At 49.2% G+C, this 21,016-nt stretch overlaps 1 protein-coding gene across 2 annotated transcripts in view; it reads left to right on the top strand.

Moving 5' to 3' along the window:
• The first annotated feature begins 1,176 nt into the window (after window positions 1-1,176).
• OCA2 (OCA2 melanosomal transmembrane protein) overlaps window positions 1,177-21,016 on the top strand; it is a 180,628-nt gene continuing 160,788 nt past the window's right edge. The window contains exons 1-5 of one of the 2 annotated variants that reach the window (XM_037510125.2): window positions 1,177-1,212; window positions 7,213-7,478; window positions 12,915-12,983; window positions 16,351-16,509; window positions 19,255-19,312. In XM_037510125.2, coding sequence (XP_037366022.1) covers window positions 7,258-7,478; window positions 12,915-12,983; window positions 16,351-16,509; window positions 19,255-19,312 — 507 coding nt within the window. In that variant the 5' untranslated portion in view covers window positions 1,177-1,212; window positions 7,213-7,257. Of the gene's footprint in view, window positions 1,213-7,212; window positions 7,479-12,884; window positions 12,984-16,350; window positions 16,510-19,254; window positions 19,313-21,016 lie in introns of both variants that reach the window. The other variant, XM_037510124.2, reaches the window with a different exon arrangement.

Raw genomic sequence — 21,016 nt, 5'->3', positions numbered from 1 at the left:
TGCGCTGGAGTTTCTGCGGGTAGTCAGAGGCTCCTCTGCTGGCTGCCCTGCAAAGACAGGGTCTAGAGGTGCCTTGCACTTGAGCCACACCCACAGCGAACATGCACTGCAGTCTGCACCCAGTGTCTACACACATGGCTCTGGGCTCTCCTGGGGTTGTCACCAGTGCTAGGGATTTCCGAGTTGCGGTGCTGCAGTGCCGCAGGAGGCTGGTCTCCCTGCACGTCCTTGGGCCCTGTGGTGTCCTTGGCCCTGCTCCTGGACAGTCCTGACAGTGCTTGTTATCAAGCCTGTGCCTCCCAAACACCCAGAGCAGGCAGGTCCTGAGAAAAAAAGTTTCTGCCAGAGACATGACATAGTCTCCTCCCCCGAGGGAGACCTTCTGGGGTTCTGCCTGTTACATCCTGGATGAGCCAACAGCCCCTGACTTCCTGCCTTCCAACCCGTGGGTGCTGTGGGGGATGCTAAGGCTGTGTGAGCTGCCGGACCACTGCTGGCCTGTGTGTTTGTATGTCTGTGGTCTTGCTGTGTGTGTGTCAGAACAGGTGTAGGTGTGTGTCTTTCTGTGTGCCCGTCTAGATGTCTGTGTGTCTGTCATGTGTCTCTCTGTCACATGTCTCTGTGGCGACTGTTTGTGTCTCTGTGTGTGTGCTTGCATGTGTGTGTCTGCACCTGAGTGTCTGTGTGTAGTTTGTGTGTGTGTTGTATGAGAGAGCATGCTTTCCACAGGGCACCCTTGGCGGCAGCTCCGGGCTGCAGGGGGAAGGCAATGAGAAAACAGGAGGAACGCTGCTTAGGTTTTGGTGTCCCCAGCACACCTGTTACAAGCCCTCCCTCGCTCCTACTCTAAGGCGCCTCTCCAAAGGGTCACCTAGAGCAAGTAGTGCGACTCTCAGAGCTGGGTGGGCCTCCTAGCAGGACCCCTTTCCTCATGTCCCCACTGCTCTCCTGCAGCTCCTGCGGTGAGAGCCGCAGCCTCTTCCTCGAGGTCGGCCTGGCTGCCCCAGGGAGCCCCCGCCTGGGGTGACAGGGGTGGGCGTGGCCAGAAGGGAGGCGGCCAAGCAGCGGCCCCGCCCCACAGCCGGCCCCGCCCCGAGCCCCCTCAGCCCTGCGCCCGGAGAGCGCTTTCCCGTGGGGACTGCGCTCCACTCTCCACCCAGAGCCACCAGTTTGGACCTCCGACTTCACGTCGGAGAAAGACCCAGTCTTCAGGTAAAAGCAAGTGTTTTGAGTGTTGGGCGAGAGGAGGTGAGGGGCTGCCTGCCTTGAGCTGTTGCCTTCTGAAGAGAAGGGAGTTGAGGGGGGCTGGGGGTGCAGTGCGTGACCCCGAGGCGCTGCCGAGGTCGCGCGGCTTCACTCCCACACCGAGCCTGTTTTGGCCTCAACGGGAGCGGCCCACGGGAGGCAGGTTTTCAGGAAAAGCGGGGGGAGCCTGGAGATGGGGAAGGGAGAGTTCGGAGGAGTCGAGGCTGGAGCCCCAGGGCGCCGTCGGCTCCGACCCGGCGTCTCGCGCGCGTGAGCTCCGGTCAGGCGCTTCTGCGGAATGGAATGCGCCAGGGCGAGACCTTTAAATCCCCCCCGCTTCTGCTCACTCTGGCCACACAGAGTGGAATAAATGGATCTCAATGTCGCCAGCTCTTTTGCAGGCGTCCCCGTGGCTGGGCGTTGTTGGGCTTTCAGATCCCAGCCCGAGCCAGGGGCCACGACCTGCCCCTGCTCCTCTGCTCAGGGACTGGGTGTCTGTGAAGCTCCAGGTGGTGCTTGCAACAGGGACCTAAGGGGCATGACAACGCTACAGTGAGCCGCGATGGACAGGAAGAGAAACAGGAGGTCGTTAGCAGTTCTGGGCAGCCCCTACCTCTTGAATACTGTAACCTACACCCCCTAAGGCATTGCAGCCCCCAACCCCAACTTGGCTGACCACGTGGGCATGGGGCAGGTGAAATCCTGCTGAGGGACCTAGGCCTTTGAAAGCATCTGCAAGGCTAGTCCCACATAATTGCTAATGTGGATTAAATCTAAACATAGAGGTGAAAGCTCTGGATAAACTGTAGAGGACTGCACAAAACTGCTGTATTGCAAATGTCATTTACAAATACTGAATGTAGTTACATCACGTGTAAGGGAGGGCGATGTGACAATGTCAGTTCTTTTTTTTTTTTTTTAAGATTTATTTATTTATGCATACAAGCACTGAGGTACAGGCCAGAGAAGGGGGGTGCGAGAGGATCCACCAGAGACAGAGTGGGGAACAGAACAGGCAGACTGACTGAAATACACTGCTGAGGGGAGCAGCAGGGGAGACAGGAGAGGTCTGCCGCGCCATGTGGGTTTCTCCCTGGCGGGCTGGGGATTGAACTCGTACTGTAGAGGCTGCAGATTGCTTCATAGTGGGATGCTTAACCCCTTGCGCCACCAGGGAGGCCCAACATCAGTTCTTAAAATTTTATTATGTAGGTGGAAAGCAAATGAAGATAAGTGTTCTTGTGCCTTGGGAAGGTCACAACGTCTGTGGACCTCACTATCACCAGGAGAGGGAAGCCCTGGTTGCCAGCTGAAAACAGAGTAGCACCCACACCTGTGACCCCTGGGAAAGGGGTAATCCGGAAGCCATGTGGTCATTGGGAAGCATCTCTGTGACTGGGTGATGGGGAGCAGCTAACAGGTTCTAGAAAGCCACTGACCAGTTGTGCCTGCGAAGAGGTGGCTGTATGGCCAGGGCTGAGGGGCACTTTAGGTGATGGATCTTCAGGGTGAGGAAGGTTGTTGGGGAAGGGAGCTCTTAGTTTGTGATGGATGTGCCTGGATGGAGAGTGGGACAGGGACAGAGCCCTGGGGAAGGGCCAGGAGTGGCTTCAGGACTTTAATTGGGGGTGTTTGAGCAGTTGGGCCCAGTGGTTTGGGTGTAGAGGGCAACTTGGGGGTCACTTGTCCCTCACTGGCTGGTTGGATTTTCTGGAGTTTTAATTCCACATTTTGTCTTTGTTGTTTCCAATTGTTTTGGCTGGCGGGGTGCGCCAAGGCACTTCCCAGTGCACGCGCAACAGCGGACTCGTCCCCGCCGGTAGCCCCGGAGCTGGGCGCCGGCGACCACCGAGTTCCCGGTCCCGAGAGATGAAGTTCGCTCTCCCGTGCAGCCCCTGCGCGCGCTGTCGGTCTCAGTGCTGCGGCCCCCACCCCGCCCTCCCCCGGCCCTGGGCGCGCAAGGAGGCGCGCTTCTCACCCGGCTGGAGCACAGACGGCCCCAGGGCAGGTCTCTGCTTTGGGTGGGCAAAGGACAGTTTCCAAACTGTTTTGCAGCATGGGCGAAAGCCAGCAGCACAGTGATCCCGAAATAAGCAGAACCGCTTGAATTCGGCGGGTAGCAAAGACCGTCGCTCTCGGGCGTGGATGCTGGTGAGCGCGACCTTCTCGCCGCACAGCAGGGGAGGACAACTCACAGGCTCAGAGGAGACTTTTTTAATTTTTTTAAGATTTATTTATGCATGCAAGAACTGGGGTACAGGCCAGAGGTGTTGGGGGTGAGAGGATTCACCAGAGACAGAGTGGGGAGCAGAACAGGCAGATTGACTGAAATACATTGCTGAGGGGAGCAGTGGGTGAGACAGGAGAGGTCTGCTGCGCCATGTGGGCAGCTCCCCGGCGGGGGATCGAACTCGTGCTGCAGAGGCTGCGCACAGCTTCATAGCGCGGTGCTTAACCCTTTGCTTCACCAGGGAGGCCCAGGAGACTGTTCTTTAAAACAAAATAAAGGGGATTACAAGTCTTGCAACTTGATTGAACCTTCTAGAACCAAGTTCACACGTTGCAAAAATAAACGGGGATAAACGGTCAGACTCCACAATCTGGAGGCGGCTAGGGCACGGCTCCACCACTGCGCCCGGATGGAGGATGACCCCGGGGCGGGCCTTCTCCAGCCTCCTAGCCTAGGGGCCTGCGCCTGCCGCTGCGCTGGACTTTGAAGAGAGTGAGCCAAAAGCAATGACCACGCCCCCAAACACAGCCACGCCCCCAGCCCAGTTACTCCCCCCCACCCCCGGAGACAGTTACGTCCCGGGATGCACAACCACCCCGCACGCACATCCTCGCCTCTGCAGACATAGCCTCTACACGGCAGCGCCTCTGGAGACAGCCACGCCCACAAGGCGCAGCCACGCCCCACACGAGCCACGCCCACAAACACAACCACGCCCACAAAGCGTAGCCACGCCCCCAAGGCACGGCCAAGACTCCGCCCACGCAGCCGAGCACCTGAAGCAGTCATGTCCCCAGGGACTCCCGCTGCCGCAGCACAGACATCCCTGCACCGAGAGGGAAGCTTTGCGTGGCGCAGTGCTTTCGGTGGAGAGGAACACTGGGCGACTGGGGTGTTTTCTCAGAACTTTAGACATTGTCTCCAAGAGGAGAGGCTTGGTTGTGGAGGGATTTCTTCGTGATGATGTTTTCAGGGCATACAGGAGGTATCCATACTTTTTCCGTCTATTCTTTTCATTATCGTACTATGTCAGATTGTTAAGCAGCTTGAAGAAATGTGCTTTTAAAATTGACGAAGAAACTGTTTTCCACATGATGTGTATTTCTGCTGCTGATTTATGCATCCCTGTAAAACCAACGCACCGATCTTGCATGCAGTAATTGGGCTCTTTAACCTGTCTGTGCAGTGCCAGGCACCAAGTTTTAGCCTGTCTGGGCAGCCGTGCAGTCGCTGAGGAGATGCCTGTCGCCCCCAAAAGGAGATGGCTGTTTAGTAACTTGCTGGGCTCAGGGGCACAGAGGTCAAGTTCCCTGGCCCCTTCTGGCTTTCCTGCTTCCTGTCTGTCCTGCCTTCATTTATGCCAAGCCTGGGCTCTGCTCCATAAATGATAGCAAACCTCTCCATGCCCACAACACTCCAGCCAAATTGCGTCAGAGCTGTCAGGAAGAGCTGGGGGCATTCGTGTTGGCTGGAGCAACTGGAGAACAGCTTTCTTTGATCCTGCTTTCTTGCCCCCAATGGTACGGTCATGTCCTCAGGCCACAGTTGCCAAAGACTGCTGGACCAAGTGGAGAAGAACCAGAGGCAGAGTCCTGTGCCCTCCCTTGGCCTGCTCCTGCACTGCCCCAGCAAGTGGGCCGAACAATAGCAGAGCACCTGGCAGCCTGAGGGGGCTTGGAGGGGGTTGTGGGGGGCAGCCTGAACTTAGGGTAGGTTGGTCGGGAGATAGACAACCCCAGAGAATTCCCTGAGATCTTTTAGGGAGTGGGGACCTAAGATGGAGGCTAAGAAGACAGGGAGGATCCAGGAAAGGATAATGAAGAGCCAGAGGCATGGTGAGCCCTAGGGCCAGAAGGGAGGGCGCTGCAGGGAAGGCTGCTGAGAGCCTCGGAGAGGGACAGTGTGGAGGATATGGGTGACTCCGAAGAGATTGTTTTCTATAGAGGTGGGGAGACATGAACTTGACTGAAGAAGGTTCAAGAAAGAAGGAGAAGTTCTTTAAAGGACAGGACAGAAATTGGGCAGTGCCTGGAGGACTCTGGGAATATGGGGTGGAGTTAATTGTTTTATTTTAAGTAATTATAGACATACTTACAGTTGTAAGAAGTTATAGAGAAATCCTGTGCACCTGTTGTCTAGTTTCCTCCAATGGTAACAACTTGCAAAACTGTAGTAAAATAGGACCACTAGGATATTCTAGAAGCAGAATGTCCTCACCACCAGGACCCCTCCAGTTGCCCTCTTGTAGCCACACCTACATCCCTTCTGCCAGCATCGTGTACTTACCCCAGTTCTAATCTAATCTGGTCTCCATTTCTATAATTTTGTCATTTCAAGAATGCTCTGCACACAGAATCATACAGCACTGAGCCTGTGGGATTAGCTTTTCCCCCTGACTCCTCACATTCACTATAGATTCATGCAGGTTATTGGGTGTATGGACAGGGTGTGCCTTTCCACTGCTAAGTAGGGTTTTGTGGTGTGGATGGACAGTTTGTGTAGCCAGTCACCTGATGACAGACATTTGTGTAGTTGCCAATTTGGTGCTATTATGGATATGGGCAGGGTGGCTCTGAAATCCCTGTGCAGGTTTTTGTGTGAATGCAAGTTTCAGTTATCTGATAAATACATAGTGCAATTGCTGGGGCATATGTAGTTATGATATTGGTGAAACTGAGTGGTGCCAAGGAACCCCAAACTATTTTTTTTTAAGATTTTATTTTATTTAAAGAAGAACTGGGGTACAGGCCAGAGATGCGGGAGGGTAAGAATATTCACCAGAGACAGAGCGGGGAACAGAACAGGCAGACTGACAAAATAGACTGCTGAGGGGAGCAGTGGGTGAGACAGGAGAGGTCCGCTGCGCCATGTGGGACTCTCACCGGCCGGCCAGGATCGAACCCACACTGTGGAGGCTGGAAACAGTTTCACAGCACAGTGCTCAACCGCCTGAGCCACCAGGGAGGCCTGAACCCCAAACTATTAAGAGGAAAATCCATGTTGCTCATTTTAGGGTTTGTGCCACCCAAGTACATAAAGACGAAGTAATCAAATCAGTGAGAGGCTGGAAGGTTGAGAGTTTCAAAGAAATTCCTCATTTCAGCTTAAGCAGTGGGTTCCAGCAAGGGAAGTCATGGTGGTGAAGAGATAGGAAGGCTTCCTCAGCCACTTGATTTTCTTCAAATGCCATTGCTTTTCTATATGTGGAATAAATTCTGGTTCCAGTGGAAAGTATGGCTTCTCAGGCTATCAGTGCCCCCATTTGCTGAGTTGTAGACATAATATACCAACCTAGAGAGAAAGGAGAAGCCCCAGTCACCTTTTGCCTCCACCACCCTGTGTGGTGGCTGTGTCTTTTTGGTCTTCTGTTCTATGCACATAATATATACATATTCTTTCAAGAAAAATCTCCCAGTATATCAATAGTTCTTTCCATATCCTTAACATCTCCTAATATCAATCAGTATTCCTCTAGAGCATTTTTCATGGGTGCATAGTACTTCATGCTATGCACATATCACAACTCACCTACACTGCTCTGTTGTTGAATTCTTAGGTCACAGCTAGTGTGAAGTTTGCTAGCATGCTTATCCTTGGAGATGAATATACACTGTCACCTGTGCTATATTAGAATGTTGGGGTCCTGGATAAACCATGTTATAAGAGGTTGTTCTATTGTACTGTTCAGCAGCATGGATTCCCCAAGGTGTAAAAGATACTCTGCTTTTCATCAACAGTGGCTTATTTCTGATTGATCCTGGTGAGAAGAGTGGCAACAGAACATGCATCTAGAGAATAAAAATGGCGGGCTGAGCCCAGGTATGCTGGAGATGGAGCACCATCAGACATCTGCTCCCACATGTGCTGGCCCAGGAGGTGACACCAGACCCCAACAGAGCATCAAGCAGGCCGCCTCCCTGAGTCCCTACTCTAACGGGGTGGCCAGTCAGAGCGGCTGGGCTCCTGTGGATCAGGATCTTAGCTCTTTCCTTATGGAACAGAGGTTAGTTTAACACAGTTTTATCTTATAAATGTGAAATTCACAAATGTTAGAATTTCATGAGCATATTTGCCTGTATTTTTTGTGTGAAAGACTTCCAGAAATTGCACGAATCTTTTCCAACATGAGATCACTTTCCTGGCCAATTTTGAGTACTTGTAAAATGTGGCTAAGGTAACTCTAAAATATTATTTAATGCGTTAAAAGTATTACTGATGTAAAAAAGCACGTATATAGGCATACCTCAGCCCCTCAGGCCCTGTAAAGTCCCCAAGGAAACATCTGTTGGCCAGAAGTTGCTTTTATGGGTTCTGAGCATCTTGTGCAGCCCTCTCAGCCCTGGATGGGGCCTGCCCCCCCAGAACTAGCACACTTCTCTTTGTGCAGGGGAGGGGTGTGCTGACTACACATTCATGGCTCAGGACCCACCTGGAGGGTGCAGCTGGCTTATCCGGGGAGGGGCAGTCTAATTGCAAGTTACTGTCCCTTCCTGCTTGACCTCTGAGTTTTCTGAGCACAAATCCCATTTCTGTCTCAGGATGATGGTCCTTGTTCTCATTTGTGCTCTTGAGGGGGCTGCCATGTCCCCTCCCTCCCGTCTTATTCTCCAACACCTTTCTCCCAGGGCAGTGTCGAGCCCTGAGAGCAGGGCTTGATTGGCACCTGCACATCCACTCACCTGCTGTGGTAGATGTGTGTAGGGTAAATGAGATGCTTAGGCTTTTACACTGCTGGCCTCTGTGGCTGTCACCTGGCCTTGATTGTGCTAATGCTCTTGGAACATGCCTGATGGTGGACATGTGGAGGCTGAGACTCTTAAGGGCAGCGTCACACAGAGAGCAGGAGGATGTCTATGGTGGAACAGCTACGAGAGGATGAGAGGCTATAAGAGAAAGAGACCATGAGAGAATGCCAGAGAGCCCAAAGAGAATATAAAGGTCCTGCCAGGGACTAGGAGGTCTGCCAGCCTCCTGGCCCCCTGCCCACCTGGTTGCCACATGACAATGGGGCATAAATGTTTGAAAGGAAGAGAGGTGTATATGCATTTTTTGAAAAGATTTATTTATTGGGCCTCCCCGGTGGCACAAGAGTTAAGACGCAACCTATGAAGCAGACTGTAGCCACTGCAGCATGAGTTTGATTCCTGGCAGGCCAGAGAGCAACCCACATAGCCCAGCAGACCTCTCCTGACTCGCCTGCTGCTCCTCTCAAGCAGTGTACTTTGGTCAATCTGCCTGTTCTGTTCCCTACTCTGTCTCTAGTGCATCCTCTCACCTCCCCCCTGCCACTTCTGGCCTGTACCCCAATTCTTGTAATCATAAATAAATAAATCTTTTTTTTTCAAAGATTTATTTATTTATGCATATAAGAGCTGGGATACAGGCCAGAGATGGGGGTGGGGTGAGAGGATTCACCAAAGATAGAGTGGGGAACAGAACAGGCAGACTGACTGAAATACACTGCTTGAGGGGAGCAGCGGGCGAGTCAGGAGAGGTCTGCTGTGCCATGTGGGTAGCTCCCTGGCTGGGGATCGAACTTGCGCTGCAGAGGCTGTGGACAGCTTCACAGCACTGAGCTCAACTGCCTGCACCACCAGGGGGAACCTGTATATGCATTTTTGAGCCAATATTTTAGTGGTGGGTGAACAGCAGGGCTGTTTCCAGGAAGGGAGCAGAGACTGTGATGCTGTAAGAGTTGTTATATGTGGGGCTTGGTGCCGAGGGCTGCAATGACAACTCAGTGGGACAGGTGAGAGGGGCTACTGGTCTCCAGCACGTCTCAAGGGGAAGCTATTAAGAGGGTCTTGACAAGGACAAGGGGCCGTTGTCACCTTGGGGGCCAGGGCAGCAATGCAAGGCAATGTTATTGAGTCTTATGGACCTGAATCATTACTTTTAAAAGGATGGCTTCCAAGAGCATTGGGGTGTATCTCCTACAAGAGGTTCTTGTGCATTAAAAAATAAAGAGACCCGGGCCTCCCCTGGTGGCGCAGCAGTAAGCGCTGGACTGCGAAGCTGCCTGTAGCCTCTGCAGCACCTGTTCGATCCCCGGCCGCCGGCGAGGGTCCCACATGGCGCCCAGACCTCTTCTGCCGTGCCCGCTGCTCCCCTCAGCAGTGTATTTCGTCAGTCTGTCTGTTCTGTTCCCCTTTCTGACTCTGGTGAATTCTCTCACCCTCCCGTGCTTCTGACTGTACCCAGTGCTTGTATAAATAAATTAAAAAAAATGTTTAAAAAAAAATGAGACCCACATGCACTAAAGATTTGGGTGGTTTCTCAAAGATTCCTTTTTAAAAGTATCAGTCAAATATAAAGTCCAACTGCATTCCCAGTTTCTGATTCTCTTAGAAATCAGATGTTTTGGGCCTCTCTGGTGGTGCAGGCGGTTGAGCGCCACACTGTGAAGCTGTCCGTAGCCCCTGCAGTGCCGGTTCTATCCTTGCCGGCCTCAGAGCAACCCACATGGCACGGCAGACCTCTCCTGTCTGCTTACTGCTCCCCTCGGCAGAGTATTTTGTCATTCTGCCTGTTCTGTTCCCTACTCTGTCTCTGGTGAATCCTCTCACCCTCTCGTGCATCTGGCCTGTACCCCGGTTCTTGTATAAATAAATAAATTAATTAATTAAAAAAAAAAAGAAATCAGATGTTTTGTGCCCAAATCCTATCATTCTGGAACTTGTGTTCCATTTGTACCGTTATTCATTTAGAGTGATGATTTTGAAACAGAACAAGTATGTTCAGAAAAGCAATTAAAACCCAAACACGTGGGCTCTTCTAGAAGCACAGTGTCCGCCTCACCTGAGCGGGTTGCCTCTCGGCGGGGAAGGGACTGAGAGGGCACCTTTCACACTTCAAGAATGTGCAGGATCAGGGGGCCCTGGGCAGGGCCACTTCCAGGCTGGGTGTCTCCTGCACCCCTGCCTGCTTCTCAGTGGGGCGCTTAGCATCTTGGAATTTATTATGGAATTCCTTGAAATTAAGGAATTTATTGAAGCAGCACTGAGCACTGAGGGCCTTCTTGCTCCAAGCTAGGAAGATGGGAATTGCCAGGTAGAATGCGAGCGGGACCCCAAGGGGACGGAAGGACACCTGGGCAGAGTCGGGGCTCACAGGCTGTGACTGCTGCTGTGTCATGGAGCACACATCTTTTAGGATAGTTATAAAGCAGTCTTTAGTGGGCGCAGTGTATTTCATCAGTCTGCCTGCTCTGCTCCCTGCTCTGGCTCTGGTGAATTCTCTCACCCTCCCGTGCTTCTGACTGTACCCAGTGCTTGTATAAATAAATAAGTAAATCTTTAAAAAAAAAAAAACCAGTCTTTAGTTGTTTAAAAAAAAAGATTACCTTGTACATCCATAAAAAAACTAGATGTCTAAGCAAAAGTTAACATCAACCCCGACATCTTTTTCAGTTAGGGGGCATTTACAAGGTTAATGGAATATAAATGATGAATATTTTATTATGTCAGACAACAGGGACTATTCATTTGTAAAGGATGAAATTTTTAAATTTCTTTTTCCTACTTCAACAGAAGGGAGAAGGAATCTTGGTTTGGTGATTCGTTTGAGGTCTCAGCATTCCTATTAATACCTGTTTTCTCCTTCTGGTTGCTTAAGTTTTAGGAGGTGTTTAAAAATAGATGTTTCTTCATTTTTTAGGCTAACTAGAAATGATAAATGGAAATGATTATTTATTTGAATATATAATGAAATATATTTTGAATATATCATGAAAATCTATTATTTTCATCCTGTATTTGAGACTTTCAGTGCAGCTTTACATCTCATCATTTCTTGAATTCCAATTTTTTATCTCATTATCTCCTGTGCATAATTTCCCTCTGTTCAAGTTGATAAGTTCACCTTCCTTCAAAAATAGTACATAGGGGCCTCCCTGGTGGCGCAAGGGGTTAAGTCTCAGCACTGTCTGCCGAGGCTATCTGCAGCCACTGCAGCAAGAGTTTGATCCCAGGCCAGGGAGCTACCCACATGGCACAGCAGACCTCTCCTGCCTTACCCGCTGCTCCCCTCAGCAGTGTATTTCAGTCATTTTGCCTTTTCTACTCCCCACTCTGTCTCTGGTGAATCCTCTCACCCCCCCACACCTCTGGCCTACACCCTAGCTCTTGTATGCATAAATAAATAAATCTTAAAAAAATAAAAATAGTACAAAGTTCATATGGGCAGAATAATATATGTAACATCAGTAAGTTCTGAAGTTAACTTTGACAAATCCTTGTGTGCTAAGTATCTAACTTCTCTCTAATCCTCCTTTGGTCTCTATTTAGTGAATTACTGTTATTTCCCCAGCTGAGTGTCTCATGGCATCCAGAGAAACCCCACAGAGTCTGGGCTCCTGTAGGAAAGGCAACATACTTGCATATAAAATGACATCTTCATAACTAGGAATGAAAATGATTGCTGCAACTTTTCATGAAAAACTGGTTGCTTTTAAAGCATCATGCTTCTTTTAGTGAGGTGACTGTATATGCTGGTGAGCTCAATTATGCCCGTGCAGTTATTTCCTTCTGGAATAGCTGCTGATTTGGGGCATAACTTTATGGTGGCCTTTCCTCTAGTCAACAGGCCATTACAGCAGAGGGGGGCCCTGTGCAGTGTAAGCCTTTGGCTTCAGCCCCCCTGGGACTTCCCTCCCTGCCATTCTGGGTGTCATTTCTTTATGACTCCATTGCCCTGATTTTTGCGCTTGGTCTCCCAAGGGAAGCCATTAGGATATTTTAAATGTATAATGTTTCAATATTTTGACCTTATGAAATAGAATTTTCTGATTATAAAAGGGCCCATCAGACTCTGAATGGTTTGCTTGATGAAAACCTCTGCATGGAATGGTGAAGGGGCTGGAAACCAATGTTAATGCTGAAGTGAGTTTAAAGGTGTCAGCCCCATCTGGTCTCCTCTGTGAGCTTCTGCCCTGCATTTCCAACCTGGGTTGCTCTGGAAAAAAGAGTTATTCCTAATTATCTCTTCTAAAATTCTAGATTTTTTTTTAAATAAATGCTATTAAAAATATTTAGTGCATAGAAAAAAACTGGAGTGTAGGCCAGAGTGCAGGGGATGAGAGGATTCACCAGAGACAGAGGGGGAGCAGAACAGGCAGATCTACTGAAATGCACTGCTAAGGGGAGCAGCGGGTGAGACAGGAGAGGTCTGCTGTGCCATGTGGGTTGAACTCAGGCTGCAGAAGTGATAGTGCTGAGACCTAACCCCTAAGCCACCAGGGAGACCCCTAAAACTCTAGCTTTTAACAGTTAATCTAGAGCCTTAGTAATTCATCACTAAATGTAATTATCCCTGAATCTTGGTGCGTTCTTGGGTCCAACCCCCAGTTATTGGTGAGCGCATGCATTGTTTTTGTCTTGGTGACCCCTTTTTCTTTCACTGTGCATTTCAGGTCTCACTCATCATTACCCCAATTCTCTAGCCGCAGGTCTAAAGACCCCTTGGTCACAGAAAACACTCCTTTGCTGAGGAATTCCTCACAAGAAAAAGGGTGAGTTTTTTCTCTACTTACAAATTAACAAGTCTGTGAGTGTTGCCCTTGGCACTTCTGCTGGACAATTTCTCCCTGAGATTAAATTTTTACCTGACATGTTTGGTATCTTCCAGATTTGTTGGTATCTGTCAGTTCAATGTAACAGATGTCATCATGCTAGTGCTTGTCCTGGGTGGCTTATGAATTTGTAAATAACTGGGAGCATAGTCCTGCGGTGATTAAATGACACATGGACACATTCAGGCGTGCCTACAGCTCTGACAGGCTGGGGAGGGGTTCGTGTTGTCTGGAGATAGTTTTTGTTGTCACAACTCAGGCTGGGGTGCTACTGGCATTTAAGGGCAGAGACGAGGGCTGTTGTGAAACAGCTGCAATATACAAGATAACCCCCTAAAAGACTTACCTGGCTCAAATGTCATAATGACAAGGTTGAAAAGTGTGGGAGCTAGAAGAAAATTCTACTTCCTGCATATCTGAAGTTCCTTTGGGGACAAACGTGATTCTGGAATCACTTGAACAGAGCTCACTGGGAGGATAACTTAGACTCTGTGCTAGCACAAAGGGTCCTCTAGCCTGATTTCTTCTTCTGTCTACAGACACACTTCCAGAAGTCATGTCATATCATAAACTCGGTGACATCGTCATGTCCCTCCCTCTCCCTCTCCTGCCCACTGTTCCTCTGTTCCTGTGCACCTACATCAGCAGACAGGCTGCTGTGTCTCCTGCAGTCGCCTCCCTCCTACAGGCTTTGAGAAGCTGCCCATCCTCTCTCCAGCACTCTGCACCTAGAAGGGGTGCTCACATGTTAGCGTGCAGCAGAATTCTCTGGGTGTGCTTGAGTGCTGTATGGGTTTCTGGTCTCACCCTCCAAAGAAGTTCACGGTTGCAGGGTTTGGACGGGGGTTGGGAATCTGTATTTACCACCTCCCAATGTGGGATGATCTCCAAACTGGGAGCCTCCAGGAGGCTCCTGATGAAACAGTGTGTCCCCCTGGTTTTGTTCCCCTTCCTCAGAGGAGATGAGCTCGCATCTTTGCTCTGCCACTGTCTTGCCACACCCCCTGTAAAGAGTTTTTTTTTTCTTTTTTTGCACCAAAAACTAATTGAGGTATTGATGGTAGAGGGTCTCTGATACTTGTTTTTTTGCCAACTTTTTGGTTGCACTTTCAATTTGATAAAAAGACTTATTAGGATAATATCCACTGATTTAAATATTTTCAGGAGAGAATGTGTCGTTTTCTGGGCTGTAGGGTGGGAGGTACTGCTAATGCTACAGGGTCAGAGCAAGTCCAGCGTCTGCACTAACCAGCACAATGGGCCCCTTAATGTATATGGGATGCAAAGTTAAATTACATTGAAGATTCAGTTCTTCAGTTGCACATTTCAAGTACTCAGGGAGCATGTGTGGCTGCTGTGCTGGCCAGGGCAGAGGACAGTTCAGTGCCCTATTGCACAGCATTGCTCTGGAAACACTGACACTAACACCATCTTTCCACTTAGAACAGTTTCCTTAGTTTCAATTTTATTACATTCTGTTTGTTCAGCAGTTGTGGGGTCATGACATTATTCCTTACACATCTGAGGAGTTCCCAGTCATAAAATTCTTAGAAAAGATTATTGATCATTTCCAAAATTTGTGCACTGTCAGCATCATTTGTTATCTTGTTACACATTGGTTTTATTTTATTTTTAAAATTTATATATATATATATTTACATCATTGTTCATTTTTGTACAATGTTTGATTTGTCCTCTCAGATGTAGTCCCTGTAAAATTCCCACCACCAAGTCACCCGTAAACCGTCACCATAGTCTCTTGTGCTGTTCCCTCCCCTGTTTTAATCACTGTCCCTTCTTCTCCCCTGCTGCATGTCTCTGATTTATTGTTGCCTGCTAGCTTTGTCTTTTTTTCTCCCCTGATCCCTTATTTGGTTCCCCTATATCCCTCCTGTAAGTGAAACATGCGATGTCTTTCTTTTTCCTTCTGGCTTCTTTACCTGAGCATAACCCTTTCCAGCTCCATCCATGTTGCTGCAAATGGCACGAGTTTATCTTTTTTGATTGCTGAAAGTATTCCACTGTGTTATATATACACCACATCTTCTTGATCCAGTCATCTGATTTTGGGCATTTAAATTGTTTCCAAATCTTAACTATTGTAAGTAGTGTTACACATTGGTTTTAAATTGTGTGCTCTGGAACTCTGGGCTTCTTAGGAATAAGACCACCCCCCCTTTTTTAAATGAACTAGGTCTACCATGGTCATAATGCTAAGTGTCAGGAGAATCACAATGTCCTATTGAGCTAGCTGGTTTGGAGTGGCATCATTTGGTTTTATAGATCATAGCTATTATGTCAGTTTTGTGATCCTACAAAATATCTATGCAATATATACAAATTTTGGGCCTTGGTGCTGACTTATTAGAGTGTATACTATTACTATTGTTAGATGCCCAGGGCATCAAACAAAGCAAATGGATGTATCTGCAGGTAATTAAAAAAATTTTTTTTAACGATTTATTTTATTTATTTATGCATACAAGGGCTAGGGTATAGGCCAGAGGTGCAGGGGTGGGGGCAGGGAGAGGATTCACCAGAGACATAGTGGGAAGCAGAACAGGCGGATTGACTGAAATACACTGCTGAGGGGAGCAGTGGGCAAGTCAGGAGAGGTTTGCTGCGCCACATGGGTAGCTCCATGGCCGGGACAGAACTCGTGCTGCAGTGGCTGCCGATAGCTTCATAGTGCTGAGACTTAACCCCTGCACCACCAGGGAAGCCCCATCTACGTGTAATTTTAATAGAAGTTTGTGACTTCCCCTTGATTCATCTTTTTAGATATGGGTCCCGTTCTCAGATTGGTCTAGGTGGGCACTGATATCCCCCACTTCTGCTCATGTTTGCGTAGATGTTGGGCGGAAAAGCCAGGTAGCACATCTCCTCTACATCTTGTTACAGAAGGATAACAGCAGAGAGGAGGAAAGGTCACACCTCTCACTCTGCTTCAGAACCAGTGTGACTAATTATTGAGAACTCCTGCACATTGAGAGAGAAGGGAGATACTAAAAAGAGCTGGGGCTGGCCTTAGCCAGAAACAGCTTCATTGCAAAGTTCCAAACTTGGAACAAGCTGAAATTTCTTGAAGCTCACAATTCATTTTGAAGACTTGAGCATCTCCAATTTCCTTGAGGCGACTCTCCTGTGATGTCAAGGCAGACCCATGCCTACCAGTGGATAGCACAACACCATCTATGTTTAAAAAATCAGGCTTGCTTTAACATTTCACTGAGATTCGGTGCTACCATATAACCACATGCTGTTTATTTTTTTAATATAAAAATAACCAAAGAGCCTTGCTTTGCAGGTCCTGGTGCAGGCCTGCTTACCACCCCGAGTTCATCACTACTGAAGAGTCTTGGGATAACAGCTCAGCTGAGTGGGCGGGTTCATCTGGATCTGCTTCCCCAGAGAAGGGGGAACTTCTGCACAATGCTCCCAGCAGATTCCGTCTTTCCAAGATGAGGTAGGACAATGTGGAGTCTCGTCCCTGGTGCAGGAGGACGATGGTCTCAGTTCATCCTGCTTGCCTGGGACTGGACAGGGTTATCCTCTCCGTTCATCCTATCTAACTGACAAGTAGCAGGGAGGAGGAGAGGTTTTCACATTCAGTCAAGTGACACTTTTCCTGGAAGGTTACCTTTTCCCCAAGTGCTGGAAGATATTCAAGGTGGTAATGCAAATCGGGGTGGAGCTGGTGATCTATGAGAAAGCTGGAGGACAAATCCTGTTGATGAACATCCTAATCTGTTCTTCCTGCCTGTCATGCTGAAGTCTTTCTGACCACTGGTTTGTTTCAGGGGGTCCCCCTGGTGTTTTAGAAGCTGACACTGTCATTTGTAGTTAGAGAACAAGCAGACTACTAGAAGATCTGGGGCCAGGATCAGGGCCATCCTGAGGGAAACTGAAGGCACCTTACAGCCCTTTGGGAATAGGAACCCCGAGGCTGTGCATGCATAGAAGGGGGTAGGGGTGGGTGATTGCAAGAGTGAAGGAGAGCTGAGTGGCTGGTGCTAGGTCACCTGGTCAGAGCAGGTTTGTTGTGGTCTTCCTGCCTTGTCTGCTGGGCTGCGACACCTACTTGAGGAAAGGGTTCTGTTGAGAGCATTGTGTTTGAAAGCACATCCCCAGGAATAGAATCAGGTGTGGGGACAAGGACCTCTGGGTCTCTATTCTGAACCTGCCCCCTTGTAACGGAGGGACCCTCAGGGCCAGTGCTTCCACACAACTGTCTCCTTGTTCCCTGGTGTCCCCCTTGCTCCGCAGCCTTCCATGGGTTTGTGCAGAAGCCAGTGGATAGTCTAGTAAGCCTTGTACAGCTGTCAAAGCTCAGTGCTACTTCTCTACATCAGGGGGCCTGTGTTTCCTGAAGATATCTGCAGGGCCGATTCAGAGTGCCCAAAGTGCACCCGTGCAAGGCTACCTGTTGCCAGGGCCTTGCTGGTCATCCCTCCATAGGCACCTCAGCCAGGCACCTCAGCAGGGTAAGGGTGTTAAAGCCCAAGGGCGCACAGCTTGTGAGCTGAGGCTGGTTGGCCCCAGAGGCTCACCTGCTGGACACTGGAGCTGTCTTACCCCAGCTCGCCTCTCAGCCACCTTTGTAGGTGCAGCAAACACTTGCTGATGTGCTATGGAATTATTTGAATCGTGTAAAATTGTGAGAATGGGGATTTGGCCCCATGGGTCACTAGGATGATGAGCCTGGACACCCTTAATGCCCTTCCCCAGCGGGTCAGCTCGCAGCTCCAGGGAATGGCAGTCCCACATCTTGGAAAAATAGAATCAAGTGCATTGGACACTTTACATTTATGGGTATTTTATCTTCTCTGTTTCATGGAATCATTGCCTTGAGCTTGCCACTGAACTAACACACTTAATACCCTTGTTTTTGACATGAGTACCATGATGATTATTGAAGAAACTTGTAAAAGATATTTTGGATTGTCAACTCTGCTGTGTATGTCAGTTATTTAGAAAGAAATTTGTATTTAGAATAGCTCTATTAATGCTTCATGCTTTAAGAAGAGGTGTCATTTTGATTCCCACTTAAATCAGAGCTGTTGAATCATAATTTGGAAGTGTGAAATGATTATTCATCAAATTCATTAAATCTAAAAGAATGCAGAATGGATTTTTACTATTTTGAAGAGGTCAGAAAGAAGGTTTTGAAGATGTCTCAATTTGGACTTACTTCATTCCACAAACAAGTGTGAGCATTTGTCTGTGTGCTGAGCACAAGCACCCCAGTGCCTGTGTGCACCCCACTGCAGGATGGTGATGGTGTGGGTCCTAGAGAGGTGATATGAGCAGAGAGAGGGTTGGAGGGCTTCACAGGGTAGGCCACGCCCAGCATCGCCTGGGACCCGAGGTCCAAGGTTAAGTGTGTCATGGTCACTGGAGCATAAAGGCATCAGGGGTCTTCATAGGGTGGCACAAGTGTGTGACCTGATTGTGTATTTAAAAAAAAATTCATTTTATTTATTTATGCATACAAGAGTTGGGGTATAGGCCAGAGGTGCAGGGGGTGAGAGGATTCACCAGAGACAGAGTGGGGAGCAGAACAGGCAGACTGAAATACACTGCTGAGGGGAGCAGCAGGCGAGTCAGGAGAGGCCTGCTGTGCCATGTGGGAACTTCCCTGGCCAAGGATCGAACTTGTGCTGCAGTGGCTGGTGATAGCTTCGTAGTGCTGAGACTTAACCCCTTGCATCACCAAGAAGGCCCCTGATTGTGTATTATATCATCTCCCTAGGAATCCTTAAAAGGCCCTGCCTGTATGTACATCCAGCCACAGCATTGCAATTTTTTCTCTGAACTTTTGATATCGTCTCTGTCAGTATTATATTTGCTGGTCAAATCCATATTCACATCTTCCAGAAAACTTAGGGGGAAAATAATTGATAAATATGAATCCGAGAACCCAGGTAAGGCTTGACTACAGGAAACTGGTGCCTCTAACAGGCCAGTGAGGCACCAAGCCTCACACACACATCTTCAGTAGGAAGCTGTATCAAAATGCATGGAGGTGGTTTTGTTCCTCCACTAACTGCTTTTCTGGAGGCGACAGGTTTGCAGGTGAGTGGTGGCCTCCTTTATACCATGTATGGGGAGAATTTTAAGCCTCTTCTTTCAGGTGGAGTTCTCAAGGTCTGGGGGTTCACAGGTCCCGGTATGTGCAGGCAGGACCATCCTTGTGACTCTTCTCTTGCAGGCGCTGTGCGCGGTGGCTGAAAGTCGTGGGCCTGTTTGTCTTTGTGGTGGCGTGTTCTGTGAGTACCTAGGCTGATCTCTGGATGCCCTGGGCTGGGTAGCAAGGACCGGAGGTAGGGAGCTCACATCTATCTTTGGAGAATATCTGAGGGAGTTGGGATGGCAGGCTGACTCCTCTGCTATTGTCTTCAGTCACAGGACAGAAGCCAGGTGAGCTGCTTTGCTCCCTAGAAGGTAATAGCTTGACCCCTGGGGTCTTACTTCCCACCGCAGGGGGAAGTAAATTACCAAATTCTGTACTTTTCTTTTTACTTACTTTTTAATTTTATTTTTTGCATAGAAGAACTGGGGTACAGGCCAGAGGTACAGGGAGTGAGAGGATTCACCAGACACAAGAGACAGAGTGGGGAACAGGACAGGCAGACTGACTGAAATACACTGCTGAGGGGAGCAGTGGATGAGACAAGAGAGGTCTGCTGCGCCATGTGGATCAGCTCCCTGGCCGGGGATGGAAACTCAGGCCCTAGAAGTGATAGCACTGAGACTTAACCCGTAGGCCACCAGGGAGGCCCCCAAATTCTCTTCTTAAGTACATGCCATCAACTGTCTTTATTTGTGCTGGGACGTGTCCAGCTGTCACCTTTGCAATGGTGCCCTGGGCTTCCATCCTGCTGGGCCTCCCTGTTGAGAGGAGTGGAGTTCCACGCTTGCCCCTTCTCTGAGGCTGCTTCAGTTTTACTGCCCAGACATCCCTGAAGGGTTGCTGAACTGGGGCTCCTGAAGTGACCTGAGCGTGCCCTTTGACACGGGGGTCACGTATCTCACTGCCAGCTTATATGTGGTGTGCGTCCTGATATAGTCCCCATTGGGACACATTACAGGCATGCCAAGTGGTTGAGTGTGTGTGTGACTGTGTGCATGTGCACATGGGTGTGAGGGCACGATGCCCTGTTGTGTGTGTGTACTTGTGTGCAACATGCAGGCCATGTCTCTACCATTTTGGGTAGTACTGCACTTGGAAAGTTACTTTTGGGTGAGTACAGTTTTAAGCATTGGCATAAGAGGGTTAGAGGCCATTGTTGGGGGACCACAGTGGGTGAGGCTCTGAGGAAGGACATGGTGCTTGAGTGGTGTTTCTGTGACTATGAAGTGTGGAGCCAGGGGCGAGGTGTATTCTGCTGTGCAGGCAGCCGTGGTGACAGCTGTGCTCAGCTGCAAGCCAAAGTGTCTGACCCTGTGCCACTTGGTTTTCATGATTTGTGTGTGCGAGCATGGGGAGCAGCCTCTGTGTGTGCAGGATGGTGTGTGATGTGAGTCTCCCCAGGGTGACATAGAGACAGCAATCTTGCATCTTAAACAGCAAGGGTGGTGTATGAAGTCAATGCTGGCTGAACTGAATTGAGTTCAAGCAACTCATTAATAACCCACATAGGAGGGGAGCAATGGTCCAGAGAGATGAAATCTGTGCATGAAACGAAGAACAATTACATTGAACTCTGAGAATGTCATGATTTTACTGCTTTGGCTACCAATTTACCAGAGGACTTCCTGTCCACAGAACTGTGTGGCTCTGAAGGCCCTACTGCTGGCCAGGACCTGGTGGGGAGTGCCCGGGGATTTCCAAGAGAGCAGGGTGGGCTGGGTCTCCTTTGGCGCCCCTGAGAGCTGATTTGAGCTCGGTGTCGTCTTTGGTCTTCTCCTGAGAGATGGTTTTGGTGGACTATGGACACATGGAAGTAGAATTTGGGGAATTAGTTTTGAAT

This window comes from Talpa occidentalis, unplaced genomic scaffold (assembly GCF_014898055.3).
Source record: "Talpa occidentalis isolate TD23 unplaced genomic scaffold, MPIMG_talOcc4v2.1 talOcc4.14, whole genome shotgun sequence".
NCBI lineage: Eukaryota > Metazoa > Chordata > Mammalia > Eulipotyphla > Talpidae > Talpa > Talpa occidentalis.
Note: the sequence above shows the minus strand (reverse complement) of the source record. Positions and strands in the feature narration are given on the sequence as shown.